Consider the following 20,373-nt stretch of genomic DNA (forward strand, 5'->3'; position numbering starts at 1 on the left):
TGTAAAAAAAAAAAAAAAAAAAGATAGTTTATGGTCTAATGCTCATTATTAACTAGTTTCATTCATTCATCCAATAACATGCATATGGCACGGTTTTATAATCACTGAGGTACCGAATGTGAGGTATTTAGGGGTGTTCGGGGGCATGCTCCCCCGAGAAAATTTTGATTTCTCTGATCTACATATGTGCATTTTAAGATGTTTTGAAGGCCAAAAAAATTGGATGACAATAGCTTTAAAACAATGTGCGGGCAGCTGTTTTTTTTTCTCACCTCATCAGCATCACACTCTTTTTCTCTTTGTTTTTCTCTTGCTCTGTCTTTTTCCCTCCTAAAGCTGAACGTTGACTGATATAGGCTTTTTATTTTTGTCTGTCAGTAACGAAAGTAAACATAGGGTCAACTGATAGGTTGATTTATGAATCATTTTCTCAGACAAAGCTACCAGGAAAGCTAGGTAACTAAGTCCATCTACAATGAAATATAAATTATTTTATTTTCTAAGCTTTTTAGCCTTTGTAATCAACAATACGGTTGGTTATTCATCAAGTCACCCCGTGAAAATCTATTTAATTTCAAATCATTTAACTAACCAGCTAAACATGTATTAATGTAACTGTCTATTGGCAATATGATTAATCTGTTCTATATTTATTTCTATTTATTAAAAATAACAACATGAATTATCAATTTGCCACTTCTATAAATCAAGTACTTAAAAGAAAATCACAAATCCCTTTACTCTACTCTTACTCTAATATATGTATGTACACTCCTCCTGATTCATTATTACTTAATACAAAACTATATTTATTAATACAAAACAAAAAAACTCCAAAATAATAATGATGTTTCTCTCTCTGGGCCATCTAGTGCTTTCAGACAATGATGTGTGTCTTTAAATCATTTCTGTGCATGGCAGCATAATGTAATGCCGAAATACAAAATAATATGTTTTAAAGTTTAAAAAGTAAATTAAAATAAATCATGATCGTTTTCTAAAGTATGTTTTCATGGGTGTTAATCGCTTCATTTTTGTAGGAATAAAAAACAACTATCACACTGTGATAAGGGCTGAAGGTGAACGCAGCGAAACGTATTGGTATTGGATGAGAAACCGAACCGTCCTGTGTTGCTCCCAATGCTCCAGTAACATTACATTATGTAAACTGCAATGCATTTATGACAAAGAACTGCACCGATGCAGATGTAATATCATAGCAATCTATCAATAAATGCACTCACGACACACCTTGTACTCTCTGATGTTCGCTCTGCTCGGCGCCACTGCAGATTGAAAAATGCGCTGAAAATCCAAGCAGACTCAGATAAGGGGAGGAGCCGAAACTTGACGCAGCTTGCCGCCGTTTCATATGAGTTTTTTTAAAGGGGACTGAAGCGATCAAAAATTTATTAATCAAATATTTTTTAGGGGGGCTGGGCAGAAGTTTAGGGGGGCTGAAGCCCCCCTAAAAAGGGCCTAGTGACGCCCCTGATATTAGATAATATTGCACTGCTAATCACCGTTACTGCAGGTAATAAACGGGTCCAGTCATCATGTTGTGCCTATTGTTTTATGTACTTAATTTTACTTTGTTTTTATTATGTTTACTGTGTGCTGCTACCTTGGCCAGGGCTCACTTGTAAATGAAATATCTTATCTCAATGTGATTTTCTTCCCTGGTTAAATAAAGGTATAATAAAATAAAATCAGAAGCGTTGGAAAATGAGCAGAGAACAGGATAAACCCAAAGTAACGTTAATGGATGAGGAGATGCTACAACAAGCAGTTGTTGAACAGGGACCTCAAGGACCAGCTGGACAAATAGCCTTAGCCCACCCAGAGGGGGTGTATCATCTGCGGATGGACTTCAGAAGTAAGAACCGTAATTAAATTCATTTTAATGTAAAATTAAACATTTTTGATTGATTTTTTATTTTATTCTGGGTGAATCTCATGAAAACTTTCCTGGGACATATTTCACCCCCAAAATCAAGAGAAAAATAAGAATATATTTTGAATTATTGAAAAAGTGAAACCCACTTTATTTATTTAGACATTATTTTCATGACAAGTAAAATACATCCCCACTCTCACACATATAATGTTTTTTAATCAGTGTTAAAGGTACAGTTCACAAAAAAAAAAAAATTCTGTCATCATTTACTCACCCTCATGTCGTTTCAAACCCATAAGAGTTTTGTTCACGTTCGAAACACAAATGAAGATCTTTTTGATGAAATCTGAGCGATTTCTGTCCCTCCATAGACCCTTTTACACGTGATCAAATAGTTGCGCGCGCATTTTGGCAACGGAAGTGGTGTTTTTCTCCACTGGCTCTAACGTGTTAGCAACTCCGAAAGTTTATCAAAACGGTTTCCCAGCATCAAAATGTCTGGTTGTTGCGTTTACGGTTGCACTAATCGATATTCCACCAAGGGGCTTAAGTTTTATATTATTCCGACAGGATCACGGCCGTTTCAGAAGAGTGGCTGCAGGCGATTAAACGTGTTGATTGGAGCGAGGACATAATAAAAAATGCTCGCGTCTGTTGTTTAATCCGCTCGCGTAGCTTGACACGCTGCTGATTCTCGCCATACTTCCGTTGCCAATATCCGCGCGCATACGTCATCATTGTGTACAAACAGTAAAAGGGTCTATTGAACGTCTACGCAACTAGGCCTACCACTTTGACACTTTAAAAAGTTCATAAAGAGATTGTAAAACTAATCCATATGAATTGAGCGGTTTAGTCCAATACATTTTCTGAAAAGACACGATCGCATTATATGATGAACAAATTTAATTTAGGCTTTCATTCACATATAAACATTTATTAACTCGCACATCAGTTGTGGTAAACTGAAGCTCAAGCTTGTTCGCTCAAGCGAGGTTCATTCTCGTGTTACGCAGCATGTTTGAGCTTCTGATAGAACCAATGAGGTTCATTCTCTTGCTCTGTGAACTTTTTGAAACATTAAAGTGATAGTTGCGTAGCTGTCAAAGTAGGGACAGAAATCTCTCAGATTTCATCAAAAAGGTCTTCATTTGTGTTTCGAACATGAACGGTTTGGAACGACATGAAGGTGAGTAATTAATGACAGGATTTTTATTTGATTTCATTCATTTTCATTATCATGATTGGTATAGGCCTAATTTCAATAACAGTTCATTGTATAAAAAATAGCATATATTTATTTATTTATTGAAAAATATAATTAATATAATATTTATGTTTTTTGTAGACATCCTAAAGATTCCCCACCCGTGGCATTTCCCCTCTCTAACAACTCTTCAGCTGAATAATAATGTTATTGAGAGGATTGAAGGGTTAGAAAACCTTACTAATCTGATCTGGCTGGGTGAGTACAGACTGTCCGACTGATATCAAAAACATATCCGGAGTATCTCCAAATACTAACCCAGAATTCTTATATTCCTTAGATTTGTCATTCAATAATATTGAAGTGATTGAAGGACTGGACTCTCTTGTGAAACTTGAGGACTTGAGTTTGTTCAACAACCGGATTTCTGTCATTGAAAATCTGGATGCGCTGCAGAACCTGAACATCCTCTCTATTGGAAACAATAGCATTGCTCAAGTGGATAATGTAAGCCAACTATATTTTAGATGATACATTTTTAGAAAATGTGGAATCCCAGAAGGATGAAAATGAGTCTGACTCCAAAATATGCAGCCATCCACTAATTAATTTCCAATATTCCAATTCATGAGTGTCACTCAAACATAAATCTGAAGGAAATCATATCTGACCCTGCAGGTGCTGTACCTCAGACAGTTTAAGAATCTGCACACTCTCAACCTTGCGGGAAATCCCATCTGTGACGAGGAGGACTTTAAGAAATTTGTGGCGGCATATCTCCCAGACCTGGTCTATCTGGACTACAGACTGCTGGAACAACCAACGGTTAGTGAGACATTAATAAGTCATTTCTCATACATCCGCGGCTGCATATAATTGCAGTTGCTTGGTTTTTCAGCTGACCACTTGTGAAAGAGACGTGCACTAGCACACTTTTAAAAAGAGGACCTATTATGGAAATATTATACTTTAGAATAAAATATTTAAGTGCAAACTGAATGTAATGTTTTCTGACACTTAATTGCAATTTAAATTTAAAATGTAAATCTATGATAAATGAAATTAGCTGAACTTTTCTGATTTATTGCCCAATTTCACAGACAAGGTTTAAGCTAGTCCCAGACTAAAATGCATGTTTGAGCTTTTTTAACTGAAAGCAACTTGCACTGATATATCTTAAAATATGTCAGTGCCATTGTTTTGTCTCAAGATGCACACCAGTAATGTTTTTTTATTTTGTTTTATAAGGAACGTCTAAGGCCTAATCCTGGCTTAATCTAAACCCTGTCTGTGAAACCAGGCATAGATCTTTATGCAATTTCATAATTACTTCTATTTTCTTTTAAATAGGGTTCAGGTTTACTGCAGAATAAACTGCCGAGCATTAACACTCATTAAAATAAAGTTTTTGTTTTTTGCAGCGAGAACCTGTAAGTGATCAGCTCTTAAAAATAACCATTATTTTTTCTTATAGTATAAAGAACATTTTAAAATCTAAAGAACCTTTTTCTACTATAATGAACCTTTTGTGGAATGGAAAGGTTGCGTGGATGTTAAAGTTTCTTCATGGAACCATCGATGCCAATAAAGAACCTTTATTTTTAAGAGTGTAAATTAAAATATACTTTAATGTAATTTCTATTGAAAAACGCATTTAAATATATTTGTAATTACAAACTTAATGATGAAGTTGCAATTTAGTACATTTAAAATATATTAACTATAATATTGAATAACACACTACAGTTTAAATTATAATCAAGTACTTTACTTGAGCTTTAAAACGTTAGTCAATACATCAAAATAAGCGTACTTATTTAAAGCATGACCAATAAAATGTTTTAAAATGAACTTCAAAGTTTTCATTTTACATTATTGCAAAGTGCACTTTTTAAAAGTTTACTTAAGAAACATTCATGAAAGTGAACTCTCATTAAGTGCATTCATGTTATATTATCTGCAAGTAGAGTTTTGTAAAATATATGAGATTCGAATTACACATACAAGTGCACATTCAATACATTTAAACATGCTTCTTTTTCACAAGTGAGGGATTGCTAACATTTGTCCTAATGTTCTGTTCATAATTCATATTTTTTGCTTCTTGTATCACTTTATATGTAGATCACAGACAAGGAGCTTCAACTACACAAGGTAACCAACATCACCATGCCATCCATCTCATTCAAGTACAAGAACACTGATCTTAAATGCTCAAGGTTCAATAAGTCAGATTTACACTACAGTGTTTAAAATGCTGCACTGTATTAAAATCTTCTTTCTACTGGACATACAAACTTTATACTCTTCTTGACAGTAGTGAATAAATATTGCTTCCTTCTTTCACAGGACGCATTCGTGGAGTTCTTAAATGGACCTCAACTTTTCGACAGCATGTTTGCTGAGGATCCTGATGCAGAGATCAAGGTATCCTTTGTCCAACAAAGCAAAAAAAAAAAAAAAAAAAGGGGTTTCTTTTAAGGGTAAGACTTTTTTAACTCTGACACCTGTCGAGACCTGGAGAACCGGTACCATGAACAACAGCTTGTGATTGCCTTGGCAACACTGGAGAAGGTGGTCAAAAGCGAGCTAGAGGAGGAAATACCAGATGATCTGGCAACGGTCAGTGGAAAACTGTCTTCATGATCACTTAATTTGTGTATAATTATGAATAATTAAGAAGTCAAAAGCCATCGTAACTATATGCCAGACACTTAGTTTTAGTATTGACTGATCCTTCGTCCTCATTTCCTATGCTGCCCTGTAGCTCTTGGTAGATAAAGACACAGTGACCAATGCAGTCAGTGCTTCTCACGACACCCACCTGCAGAAGATTGATGACAGGGAGGATGAGCTACTGGCACGGGTCAAACGCTGGATGAGTGCTCTGCTGAAATCGGTACTTATATGAACACACCTCCTGTGAACTCCTTAACAATATTATTAAATTATATTATATCACGTTGTAGCCTACCATGCAGATGTCCAGGATCAGAACGACCTTTTGTTATTAAATAAAATATAAATCCTTTTTGTTTGTGTTAATAGATACACAATGATGAGGTGAAGAGGAATCGCAAGCGCATCTCAGAGATCCAAAACTACATTCGTTTTGTAAAGGAGGACATGGCATCATCTGAGGACACCGCCTTTAGTAAGCGCTGCCTCTACGTATTTTAAAATATGCTTTTCTTTTCTTTTCTTTTTATATATATATATATATATGAGATTCGAATTAAACATACAAGTGCACATTCAATACATTTAAACATCTTTTTCACAAGTGAGGGATAGCTAACATTTGTCCTAATTATCTGTTCATAATTCATATTTTTGCTTCTACATATAAAGCGTGAGATGATAAATGAACTTAGCTGAATGAGTAATATGATTGTCTTTGCAGGTAGAGAAGAAACCAGAGCGGAGAACGGACAATGATGGTGATCAGCAGAGATGGCGGATGGTAGTGATTGATTCACTTCCGTCGCAACGATCATTAGTTATTAACTTAGGGGCCGCTAACACGACACCGTTTTAACAGAAAACTCATAAGTTCTTTCTGCGCAAACTTCAAAAACGCGAACCAGTGAGAACGCCGATGACGTGCACATGCGTATTACGAGTTCAGTCTGTAGGTATGTGCATTTGAATATATGTGTAGTCCTTCCCTACAAATCAACCCTCAACATACTACTTGTCTGGCCTTAAAATTAATAATACAGAATTTTTATGGCTTCCACGTAGCCACGCGAACCGGAATTATCCCGACAACGCTTTATCTGTAGAGAGGTAAAGGGAGGGGAGGGAGGCCTTCACAGGGAAGAGCCTAGTTGACATTTCAGGACTGCGCTATCGTCGCGTCCAGGTGCAGGTCCTTCATCAGATCTGGATACAGCCTGGATCCGGCGGACTACGGTAAACCTCGGGATAAACAGAGACTAATATTAGCATAGACGCCATTCTTCTTATGATGTAACGAGTACATCAGGATTTATGGGAAGTGTTCCCGGTTCCGGCTGACCTAATCTATGCAGCCTAACATTGAATTATAAAAGTCTATAATGTGTTAGGTGTATGCTAGGTCAAAGAGATGTGTTTTTAGTCTAGCTTTGAACTGACAGAGTGTGTCTGCTTCCCGGACAATGTTAGGAAGACTGTTCCAAAGTTTTGGTGCTAAATAGGAAAAGGATCTACCGCCAGCAGTTGATTTTGATATTCTAGGTATTATCAACTGGTCGGAATTTTGAGATCGCAATAGACATGAAGGACTATAATGCGTTAAGAGCTCGCTCAAGTACTGCGGAGCTAAATCATTTAGTGCTTTGTAAGTAATCAGCAATATTTAAAAATGTGTACGATGTTCAATAGGGAGCCATTGCAGTGTTGACAGAACAGGGCTAATATGGTCATACTTCCTGGTTCTGGTAAGAACTCGAGCTGCTGCGTTTTGGACCAGCTGTAATTTGTTTATTAAGCGTGCAGGGCAACCACCCATAATAGCATTACAATAATCTAGCCTTGATGTCATGAACGCATGGACTAATTGTTCTGCATTTGTCAATGAGAGCATATGACGTAATTTAGATATATTTTTAAGATGGAAAAATGTGGTTTTACAGATACTTGACACGTGACTTTCAAATGAAAGATTGGTATCAAAGAGCACACCCAGGTTTCTAACCGACGACGAAGACTTGACAGAGCAGCCATCAAGCCATTATTCTAGATTATTACGTGAGGACGTTTTTTGTCCAATAATTAGAATCTTTGTTTTTTCAGAATTAAGTAGTAGGAAATTACTAGTCATCCAATTTTTTATATCACCTATACCAGTGGTTCTCAACTCCAGTCCTCGGGACCCGCTGCTCTGCACATTTTGTATGTCTCTCTTATCTGACACACTCAAATCAGTTCATGGAGTCTCTCCTGACGAGCTGATGGTCTGGTTCAGGTGTGTTAAATAAGGGAGACATACAAAATGTGCAGAGCAGTGGGTCCCGAGGACTGGAGTTGAGAACCACTGACCTATACATTCAGTTAATTTTGTGAATTTGTAAGTTTCGTCAGGGCGTGAAGAAATATAGAGCTGAGTATCATCAGTATAACAGTGAAAACTAATTCCATGCTTCCTAATGATATCTCCCCAGGGTAGCCAGCCCGATCTCATCCCAAGGCGTCATATACTGACGCTTTTGACATTTCGTCTACATCCAACGCATATGGCACCCTTTAGCGTCAATAAGAGACGCAGATAGATATGGGCCAGAAGGCGCCTCCTAGCGGTCTAACCCTAACCCTACCCCAGACCTAAACCTACCCATAACCGAACAAAGCTCTGTGCGTGTCATATTGACGCTAAAGGGTGCCATGTGCGTTGGATGTAGACGAAATGTCAAAAGCGTCAGTATATGACGCCCTAGGATGAGAATGCGTTGGGGTAGCATGTACAGAGTGAAAAGCAACAATCCTAGTACTGAGCCTTGTGGTACATGGCGTACAACAAGGCTCAGTACTAGGATTGTTGCTTTTCACTCTGTACATGCTACCCTGGGGAGAACTTGTGATCGATGAGACATCTCTTCATTTACTGCTACAAACTGATAATGGTCAGATAAGTATGATTTAAACCATGCTAATGCAATTCCACTAATGCCAACATAATTTTCGAGTCTATTTAAAAGAATGTCGAGTAACACTAATAGAGAGATACAACCACGATCGGATGATAAGAGCAAATCATTTGTAACTCTAATGAGAGCAGTCTCAGTACTATGGTACGGTCTAAATCCTGACTGAAAATCCTCACAGATATAATTTCTTTCTAAAAAGGAACATAGTTGTGAGGATACTGCCTTTTCTAGTATCTTTGACAGAAAAGGTAGATTCGAGATCAGCCTGTAATTGACTAATTCTGTACGATCAAGTTGCGTTTTTTTAACAAGCGGTTTAATCAAACGGTTGCATAGTTATCATTTTTTTCCTGATATTATCAATCTTGTAAGTGAAATAGTTCATAAAGTCATTACTGCTGTGCTGCTTGGAAACTTCTGGGCTTGAAGCTTTATTTTTTGCTAGTTTAGCCACTGTTTCAAATAAATACCTAGGGTTTTGTTTATTTTCTTCTAATAGGGTTGAAAAATAAGCAGATCTAGCAGCTTTTAAAGGTCCCATGACATGAAAATTTCACTTTATGAGGTTTTTTAACCTTAAAAAGAGTTTCCCTAGCCTGCCTATGGTCCCCCAATGGCTAGACATTTTGATAGGTGTAAACCAAGCCCTGGGTATTTTTGAGAAAATGAAAGCTCAGACGGGCGAATCTAGAATCTTCCCTTTATGTCGTCATAAGGGGAAAGGTCACCTCCCCTTTCTCTTCTTTGCCCGCAAAGAAAATTTGGCCCACCCATGAGAAAATGAGCTGCGCGAGCGCGATATTGTTTTTTCCTCGAGAGACATCATGGCTTGCAAACGAGCGAAGCAAAGCAGTTGCTCAGTGTTTGGATGTACAAATGAACACAAAAGTATTTTTTTAGTTCCTTCATCCAAGCCTCTGAAGAACCAGTGGGTTATGTGAATTTCTGATGTGTAATTGTTCAAGTTCAGACAGATAATCTTTCTCTCAAAATCGTTCAATACTGTTTATCAGTAAATCAAGCCAGTGACTAAAATATCAACTTCACATCGTCTCTCATGGTAGGATGAAAATAATCTTATTTAAACTGTGATTAAAATACAGAAAGCAATCAAAGAACAATCCCTTTCCAATCGCCCAAGCTGTCAATCACACAGCGCGAGTTTATCTGGCCACTTGCCAAAACTCGTTATGAAATCAATGACGCTGTTATGCGGCACAACAAAGCTCTTACTGTACTTACCTCATGTTTGCATTGGTGAAATCATTAGTGAGAGTGCAGAAACTGCGTTGCAATGATAAGATCACCATTCACGGGATCAACAGACTGTCATCTGCTCAATGCTCATCACTGCAACCTTTTATGTGATGGGAATAGATCTAAATACTTAAAAAACTTCTCACGATTCGTTAATCTCGATAGCTGTAATAGTAAAAGTATTCGAGAGAGTTCCACATAATGCTAGCTATTTCATATGCAAGCATGTCAGCCAATCACAGCAGTGGGCGTTTACACTGAAGTCTCACAGCAGACACGCCCCTTCAAACAGTGTTCAAATCAGAGGCTAAAATCAGGCTAGGAAAAATGCCCTTTTTTTTCTAAATTATAAAAAATGTTCATCTTAAAAACATACTAACATTATAAGGGCACCCCAGGAAACATTATAAAATAATAAAATAATCCATGTCATGGGACCTTTAAAGCCCCACTAGGTAAGATTTCCGTTTTGGTCAAACAACGACCCCTAGAGTCGCTGTGGAATACTTGTAATTAACGTTACTGTCGTAAATACCACTCACGCAGCAGTCTCTTCACTCACGGCCTGATCCCCTGTATACCGGTCCCTGTTCAGTCGGATGGAAGCTATAACGAGTGGAAATAAGGTGTGGCCCCTTTAAGAGCTGCGCGCGCCCTGTTGAACTGGCAGTCTGTATTGTATGTGCGCCTCGAACACCCCGTAAGCGGGTTGTTTCTGTTTGATGCTCATTCTTGTCCTATTTTTGTCTATCAAGTAATGCTGTGGACGGTAGAACATGTGACAGACAGTTACACGAGTTCGATTGGGGAATAAACACAACACGTTACAAATCGTCGGACATCGAACAAGCACAGCTAGCCTCTGAAGATGTCTACTAATCCATCAACAAGAACGCCAGGTGCTTTTTAGCTCACACCAACGAGTGAAAGCTTGTCCGAGTGATGTACAATATAAGCAATATAACGTTATTTACAAGTCCAACAGCATGTGAGGACGTGTTGTGGGAAGTGAGGTAGCCTTTGCCGTAAAGCAGTCGAATTTTGTAGTTCTTTTTGTGCTGCTCGGGTTACTACCCGAAACCCGAAGTATTAAAGTACGATTAAAAACGATACAGACCCCGTCAGGCTATGGCAGACGTGTCATTCAACCTATTTTAAGTCGATGTACCATCACAAGAGTCTTGGAAATATACTATGAAGGTTGAAAAGTTACCTAGTGCTGCTTTAAGGCCTCTCTGTATGCAATCGAGCTCTCTTTCCATGAAATGCGAAATACCTCGAGTTTTGTTTTCTTCCAGTTGCGCTCCATTTTTCTGGCTGCTCTCTTAAGGGCCTGAGTGTGCTCGTTGTACCACGCTGTTGGACTATTTTCTTTAATCTTCTTTAAGCGCAACGGAGCAACTGTGTCTAAAGTGCCGGAAAATAGAGAGTTAAAAGTTTCTGTCGCAATATCGAGTTCTTCTAAGCTATCTGGGATGCTGAGATGATGAAATTAATCAGGAAGATTATTAATAAAGTAATCTTTAGTGGCAGAAGTGATAGGTCTAACATATTTGTAACATGGAGTAGGCTTTGCAGCCTTGGCTAAATTAAGTTTACACGAGACCAGATAATGATCTGAGATGTCATCGCTCTGCTGCAGAATTTCAACGGCATCTACATTGATTCCGTGTGATAATATTAGATCTAGGGTATGATTACAACAATGAGTAGATCCTGACACATGTTGTCTGACTCCAATATTATTCATTACAGCGAGATGGTCTTTCTGCTGGGCCTTAGGCCTGTCGCACCTCCAACGGTGCCTTTGGTGGACTATGCATGGCAGAGGCGTCCTCTTCCCTGAGGCAGGCCTAAACCTGTCCGCATACCACACGGTTTTGCTGCAGGATCTTCAGCTGGGGACCACCGCTCATTGACGTTTCGCCCCTTAACCCAGAACGTCTCATGGTGGCGGGGCAGTGAACAGGGACGTCTCCCTGACACCCCCTGCAGCAAAACCTAATTAGATGTTACACCCCAAGCCTTGTCTCGTCGTTTCAGCCAGAGCCAGTGGCTTGCTTTCTCAGCTTCCTCAGAGAGCTCTTTGGTGGATCTGCTCAGTGTGGCTCCCCGTAGTCCCAGGTCCTTGAGCAGACGTGATGTTGATCTGCCCACAAAGCCTCTGGCTCCCACCTCCACCGGGTACAGCCTCACACTCCATCCACTTTCCCTGCACTCCGCAACCAGATCTGCATACTTCGCCTTCTTTCTCTCATAGGCAGCTTCCAGTCCCTCCTCTCATGGAACCGTCAGCTCGATCAGTATTACTGACTTCACAGCTGCAGACCACAGCACCACGTCTGGTCTTAGGGTGGTGCTGCATATCTCCTGTGGGAACTGGAGCTGCCTTCCCAAGTCTACTTCCATCTTCCACACCGCCCCTGGTGTTAATAGCTTGGCGGGTTGTCTCTTGCTGGTATGCATTGCATGTTCCCCCTGCCTAATGAAGTGGATCCTGCATCGGCTCTCTGATGGACTCTGGTTGTTTGCCTCCTGTCGACTTTTCTCCAGCACCTCTGCCAGCTTCCTGAGCACTTGGTCGTGCCCCCATCTGAGCCGACCCTGTGTCAGTGCTGTTTTAGGTTTAGGCCTGCCTCAGGGAAGAGGACGCCTCTGCCATGCATAGTCCACCAAAGGCACCGTTGGAGGTGCGGCAGGCCTAAGGCCCAGCAGAAAGACCATCTCGCTGTAATGAATAATATTGGAGTTAGACAACATGTGTCAGGATCCGACACAGTTGCTCCGTTGCGCTTAAAGAAGATTAAAGAAAATTACAGCTGGTCCAAAACGCAGCAGCTCGAGTTCTTACCAGAACCAGGAAGTATGACCATATTAGCCCTGTTCTGTCAACACTGCAATGGCTCCCTATTGAACATCGTATACATTTTTAAATATTGCTGATTACTTACAAAGCACTAAATGATTTAGCTCCGCAGTACTTGAGCGAGCTCTTAACGCATTATAGTCCTTCACGTCTATTGCGATCTCAAAATTCCGACCAGTTGACCTAGAATATCAAAATCAACTGCTGGCGGTAGATCCTTTTCCTATGTAGCACCAAAACTTTGGAACAGTCTTCCTAACATTGTCCGGGAAGCAGACACACTCTGTCAGTTCAAAGCTAGACTAAAAACACATCTCTTTGACCTAGCATACACCTAACACATTATAGACTTTTATAATTCAATGTTAGGCTGCATAGATTAGGTCAGCCGGAACCGGGAACACTTCCCATAAATCCTGATGTACTCGTTACATCATAAGAAGAATGGCGTCTATGCTAATATTGTTGAAGAATTTTCCCTTGATTCATGTCTAAGTATGATGCAATGAAAAATTACAAGCATGAAAAAATAGGTCTGGAAAGGATGAGAGAATGGAAAAATACCCAGTATGCATAAGAAATGCAAGGTGTCAAAATACTGTATGAAACAGGACACCATTATGTAAGGTTTTGAGATGTTTGACCAATAGAGCTAATTGTGTCAAGGTCACCAGGCGTGACAGAGGGGAAGAGATAGATTTGAGAGTATCTATTGGAGACTTGATGATATGAAAAAAGTATAAGACATGAACACTGGCCAATGTAACTTTGGATGTCCGGATGGCCAGCCGGCTTCTCCTTTATTGTTTGTACAATAAAGTTAATTCTTCTGACCTGGAACCTCGACTCTGAGATACTTCTTTGAGACCTGAGCCAAGAAGGAACTATGAATTTGCCACAAGATAATTGGCGAAGCCCGAGCCAGGAGTGGAAAAGGGGTCAAGACAAGAGGTGGCCTGACAAAACAAAGGTGCACCATAAAAAATGGTCATGGCTTTAGATAAGAGACCTCACCAAAAAGAACCTAAAATTATTAAGGAGGTAAAAGGAGGGTAGATTTCAGGTCTTGAGAAAATTGTGCATGCATTAAGTGTTTTGTCTGTCTGCATGCAGGAGAGAGTGCTCGTCTTGTCTGCTGTCTGTCTGAATGCAAGGAGTGTGATTGTGAAGAAGTAAAGTGTCTTTGTCTGTTGTTTGTCTCTTTATGTACGCGAGAAGCGCGTTAAACGCAGAAGTGCGTTCTTTATGTACGCGAGAAGCGCGTTGTTTGTCTAAACGCAGAAGTGCGTTCTTTATGTACGCGAGAAGCGCGTTAAACGCAGAAGTGCGTTCTTTATGTACGCGAGAAGCGCGTTAAAAGCAGAAGTGCGTTCTTTATGTACGCGAGAAGCGCGTTAAAAGCAGAAGTGCGTTCTTTATGTACGCGAGAAGCGCGTTAAAAGCAGAAGTGCGTTCTTTATGTACACGAGAAGCGCGTTAAAAGCAGAAGTGCGTTCTTTATGTACGCGAGAAGCGCGTTAAAAGCAGAAGTGCGTTCTTTATGTACGCGAGAAGCGCGTTGTTTGTATGCAAAAAGTGCATTGTGTGTGAAGTAAAGTGTCTTTGTTTATCTAAGAGAATTCTCATTAAAAATATAAGTAGAACAGTCGACTTGGAGAGAAATAATAACTATCATATATATATATATAAGAAATTTAAAGCGCTAGAATTGTGTTTGAACAGAATATTTAGAAAGGATGGAGAGACAGAGAGAGAGTGCTTTTTGACTAGGCTGTGTTTTGAAACTTGTAGTTGAGCTGGTCAGATTAATTAGGTCTGCCCTAAGTCGTTAGATGTGTGTGAGTGGCCTTGAAGCTGCGCAGTGAAAAGAGATTTGTCAGGCTAAGAAAACTTTAATAGTCAGACGGCATATGAACTAAAACCCTTATAAGAAATAATTTTTTGAATCAGTTATAAGAAATTATGGTCTGTTCCCAACAACTTCCACTCCAATATATATATATCAAAATGTTCCTTCACTTAAAAGAGCTTAATTATCATATAGAGACAATTACATCCAATCTCAGTAATATGTAAATAGTATCACAGAGGGCAACCGACAACCATCTTGATTACAGGGACTTCAAATAGTTTGTCACCTTAAACATTTGACCGTTCTGTTTTAACAGAAGATCCACTTCAGATAGATTTTATCACCTAAACCTTTTGCTGTTCTGATTTCATTTACATTAAGAGTTGACCATTTGGGTTGATCACATCCTGAACAAATGGTAGTCAATTGTAGAATGGGAATGGGTGTGGGACACAGAGAATCTTCTCAGACAATACTTCATTAACATACAGACCACAGCTGTTACAACAAGAGCAACTTCATTTACATTAAGAGTTGTAAACTGTAACAGGATAAAAGGTTTGAGATTTGGATGTTCTGGGTTCATTCTGACGCCGGTGAACCCAAGGTGCTTCGTGTACCTTGCCACTACTATGCTGTAATAAACTTCATTTTTTGAGATCTTCGACGTTCACTTCATTTTTTCTTACACAGTGTTATTAAATGTTTAATGGATGATAAAATAAAAATTGATGACAGGAAAAATAAAAAAATCAAGATATCAAAGAACAAAGAATATTCCCCAAAATTGGCTTTGTCGGTTATTTGGCCATCTTCCGGACTGTAAGCGTTGTGATCCGAGTGGGGAAACAGCCCATATTGTCAAAAGTTTGATTGATTGACTTTGTCTTTTCATTCGTTACAAGAAAAATAGGAAAATAATAAAATAAGTGTGTGAGAGCGACACTGTGTGTGGAAAAGCGGCTTTGTGTGTGTGTGTGTGTGTGTGTGTGTGTGTGTGTGTGTGTGTGTGTGTGTGTGTGTGTGTGTGTCAGAGCAGCACGGCGTGTGGGAGAGCGGCTTTGCGGGTGAGAGTGGCTTTGTGTGTGTGTGTGTGTGTGTGTGTGTGTGTGTGTGTGTGTGTGTGTGTGTGTGTGTGTGTGTGTGTGTGTGTGTGTGTGTGTGTGTGTGTGTGTGTGTGTGTGTGTGTGTGTGGCTCTGAGTGCGACTGTATGTGTGAGGCTGTGTGACTGTGTATGAAATCCCGGGTGTATGAGTGTACGTTATAGCAGATTGAAAGCGTTTGTATTGAGATAATGAAATAAGGAGGGAGAGAAGTGACAGTGATAGACTTTTTTGACCTTTTGACACCTGAAGAAAAGTACACATGTTGTCTAAAGTGGGAGATAATTATGAGGCAGAGGATACTATTGCAGAAAGAAAGAAAAGATGAGAATGATTTTCAAGAGGCATTAAAACTAACCAAAGGTATTAAGAATAACTTCTGGTTAGAAAAAGAGTTCACAGATAATGAAGGACAGAGACAGGAGTTAACAGACCAAGGGAAGAATGAGCTTTTGAAAAAATTGACAGGGATAACAAATTTGAACCAGGTTGAACGAAAGTGGCCCTGGGTGGATTGGCGTGATGTAAAAAAAAAAAAAAAAAAAAACAGGTAACTCTTGAAGCCCTGAGACCACATTTGAACAAATTTAATCTTCCAAAAACAGTTCTTTTGAACCCACAGCTCACAGCCATCGAAATAAAGATAGATCCAATATGGATTCCATATGTGAAAAGGAAGGAAAGGAGGAATTTGCCTAGAGAATTGAAAGTGGCAACCATTCTGAGAAATGTATACATAAAGGTGGGTTTGTGCATTAGGTCAGTGAAATGGGAGAGTGACACAATCTTTGAAGTCAGACAGGGAGGAGAAATCAGACCAGCACAGGTAGATAATTGGACACTGGAAAAACTGGTGGTAGTGGTAGTTTTGAGGAGCAACCCCAAACATACCAGTCATATGTTGGTAGAAATTCATGAAAAAGACAGAAGTGCAGTCAGTTGTCAAAAAGAGCAGTCAGTAACAACTGAGAATGTTGCAACGATGGACAAATAGGAGGGGCAGGAGAGGAAACGGGGAGACAAATCTTAAACAAAAATTAATTAGAAATAATTCGGCTTTGCCTCTTCATTGTTACAAGAAAAATAAAGTAAAAGTGTGTGTGTGTGTGCGCGTAAAATGCACAGATTAGGACTGTTTGAAAAAGAACGATATTCATTTATAAAGAGAAACTAGAATTATGAAAGAACACATGTTTCTCTCTCATATACCAAAAGTAAATTGTGACTGTGATATGAGAAAGAGAGGCAGAAAGGAGGGGCTGCAAGAAGAAAGTGAGACTGTGTGTGTGTGTGTGTGTGTGTGTGTGTGTGTGTGTGTGTGTGTGTGTGTGTGTGTGTGTGTGTGTGTGTGTGTGTGTGTGTGTGTGTGAAGAAGGAAAGGAGGGAGACAGAGAGAAAGAGTTCACCTTTCCTAGTTCTGACTAGCATATAAACCAGAAAGTGAGTAACAATTTCCAACATACACTTTGAACAACACTTTGAGAGATTTTATGTGTAACTGTCGTCCCCACCAGTGGACCTGTAATAGAGGAACTGCATTTTTAAAATACCTGAGAAAGACTAATGAAATATCTTAATAAATGTCTGACCACCAATGTCTGAAAACTAGTTAAGAATAGATGCAAGCTGGGGTTAGTAAGGTATACTAAAAAGGAGTGAAACACACTGATAATAATTAAGATTATAATGGCATCAACACCTGTAGAGATACCAAGATCAGAATATTAATTTTGCAGAGATACTATAGGACAACCCTCCAGAAATGGAGAAAGAAGCCTAAAAACAAAATGACCAGCTGAGGGAACATAATACTTTTAATGATCAACTCTTATGATCAACAATTAAAAGTAGACTAATTTCACAAATACCAAGAAAACACCAATAAAAATAACTGATAAGAAATTAACCTGAAAGAAAATATAAAAATTGCTTAAATGTTAGTTGACCGGTCTATGGGGGAATTAAATTAATAAGCAGGCCTAACAGGGATTGATATGGAGGATTGCGCAAACTAGTGGCCATCAAAAACACTGGAGTTTTCTCCTTAGTATAAGTGGTTTGTGTAGTTCCCAGAGGAAAATCAAATAATTGATAAAAAGGTTTATAGAAATATCTGACATTTAGAGATAAAATATATATATAGAGAGAGACATGCTAGATGTGGGTATGATTGACCGGTTATATATAGACATGGCCTGTGAAGCATCTTGTTGTCCCTGCGAGACAGTTTTAAATTTGAGCCATTGCAGAAATTGAGATCTTTGGATTCCGTTAACTTAAAATAACTTGTGCATTGTGTTGAATGAGCAGGATTGGGTGATCACGCTAAACAGACATTTTTAACAGCCATACTGTATTATACACATTTCACAGTAATGAGACTCATTGATTTAATCCTAAAATGCTTGAGAGAGTAGGGATCGATATAACGAGTGATAAAAATACTATATATGTGACTGAAAATAAGGCAACTTAGATAGATTGAAAGGGTGCTATTTTCTGCAAACTGCAAAGAAGAAAAATGCTTGCTCTTTTCTGCAAAGAAGAACTTGCTTTATTAGAATTGCATGGGGAAACTGCTGTTATCAACCAGATGAGACTTCTGAAATTCAGGGACAATTGAAAGAGATGGTTGCAGAATTTATAAAGGATGAATTTGATTAATGCGGATCTCTGAGTGTTCAATTTCCAGATGACACCAGACAGCACTTGGGACGGCTCCCTCAACATAACCAACAGCAACTGGACTGTGCAACAAGTGAGAGCGAGAAACATAAGGACACGGCTGCAGAGAAAAGAAGAGGCGTTCGGTTGGTGGGCCTTCATCCCCTCTGGAAGAGGAAGCTGAAACTTCTGAGGGGCTGGTATGGACAAAGACTGTGTTGATGCAGAAACAACCAAGAAAACATCCTGCCATCATGCAAAATCATCATGCAGACTCCGTGGCTTGGCCAAAAGCCAGACTGAGGAGAGGCAGAGAGACAACAGCATCCAGAGTCAAACCACTATGTCCCAACATGACACCAGACCCCTGAATGCCAACAAAGACTGACAGATCAAGTGCATCGGATGAGGAGGGAAACACTCAGACAGCAGCCCAACCAGTTCAACTGATCGCTGGTCCAAGCAGAAGGACTGCATCCTTTACTAAGTGGGCACAGGTGATGCGTTTTCAATGATCACTACAGAGACCGCTTCAGATTTCATTGATTGGCCATATTAATTGTATTTTGATTATTCACTGGTCCAGCAGCAGTTCTCTATATTCTGTGAAGCTGACACTCTCTAATGCTTTCTTTCAATAGACATTAGTCCAGATGTAAGCATAAAAAAAAAAAACTACAACTGACGCTGAACTTAGCATAGTGAGGGACTACTACTGCATTAACCAACTAGGGGTAAGTGCATAATTAGATAATTGATGATGTTGTCCAGTGTCCATGTTGAACAGAGAGCTTTTGGGCTCTGCTTTATAAGCTTGATTGATACTGAGCTCTCTATCAGGAAAAAAAGAGGACATAATATGTTCAAAAACAAAAAATATGGATGATAAAGCTATGGTGCCGGTCACTCCATCTTGGTCAATAGTTATTTTTTTTAGGTTTAGAAATAAAAATGGTAACTACATAAATTACAAACACATGCTATCACAAATGCTGTCATTATCAGGGATTTCAGGATGTTAATATTGTTGGTCATGAATTCGAGATTATGCTAAAATCTCCAGCCATTTAAAAGAGCATCTCATAAGCAACAGAAGAAAAGATTTTGAAGAGAAATTAAATTAACAGATGAATGACAAATCAGATAAGAGAAATTGATAATGGTTTTTCAAACGACAGCATGTCCAGACCAGAAATTTTTCTCTATTAGATATTGAAAAATGTGGGGTTTATGACAGCAGTGTTTAACACAATCAAATGGCAACTGATATCGACCAGCTGTGTTATTCAAAACATTTAGACACTGTCAAATGGGGAATGCCACATTGCAGTAGCTTTTGTTATCAGAGTTGTGTTACCAATTTACAATTGGTTGTATTTGCACCTTGGAATTTAGAATAGATAATTGAATATAAAATTAAGTCTATATCATTCGTCAAGAAGGCATAAGCAAATCCCTCAACTTCAGACTATTGGACAAATGAGGTATTATAAGACAAATAATTACACTAGCAACCCTTTTTACTATTTTAATTTCAGATGGGGGAGATTATTAGAAAAATAAAATTTGAAAAATAAAAAAGACAAAGATTCACAAAATAATGTCAGAAAAGGAACAGCAACTCCAATAGGCTCTATCCCAGTTCCAGAAGGACCCTTCAAACATCTAGTGATAGATTATGAGGACATGATAAAATCAGTAAGAGGAAAAAGATACAGATACAGTTTTCATAGATTTAGCAGATGGGTCGAAGCAGAACCCTCAGCAGACCAAGGAGCAGAAACTGATAAAAAATTTTTACCAAAGAAGCCATCTCAGATTAGCTCTGACAATCAACAGAACAATTAAGACTAAGATCAAGCAATGGATGCCTTAGGCCATCAGCTAAAAATACAC

At 38.9% G+C, this 20,373-nt stretch overlaps 2 protein-coding genes across 2 annotated transcripts in view; one reads left to right on the forward strand and one right to left on the reverse strand.

Annotated features, from left to right (window-relative positions):
- The window catches only part of LOC309510877 (kelch-like protein 10), a 127,841-nt gene that overhangs the window by 72,576 nt on the left and 34,892 nt on the right, over positions 1-20,373 (reverse strand). The window lies entirely within an intron of this gene.
- Positions 1,726-8,130, forward strand: LOC309476794 (dynein regulatory complex subunit 3-like; the record flags this gene model as incomplete). The annotated part of the gene is made up of 9 exons (XM_082139945.1): positions 1,726-1,876; positions 3,246-3,362; positions 3,445-3,611; positions 3,783-3,929; positions 5,229-5,349; positions 5,593-5,726; positions 5,872-6,003; positions 6,153-6,258; positions 6,508-8,130. 9 exons carry the CDS (start codon positions 1,726-1,728, stop codon positions 6,540-6,542), a joined length of 1,110 nt encoding a protein of 369 aa, XP_081996071.1. The 3' UTR covers positions 6,543-8,130.

Source organism: Leuciscus leuciscus (assembly GCF_965113295.1).
Source record: "Leuciscus leuciscus genome assembly, chromosome: 1".
Classification (NCBI taxonomy): domain Eukaryota; kingdom Metazoa; phylum Chordata; class Actinopteri; order Cypriniformes; family Leuciscidae; genus Leuciscus; species Leuciscus leuciscus.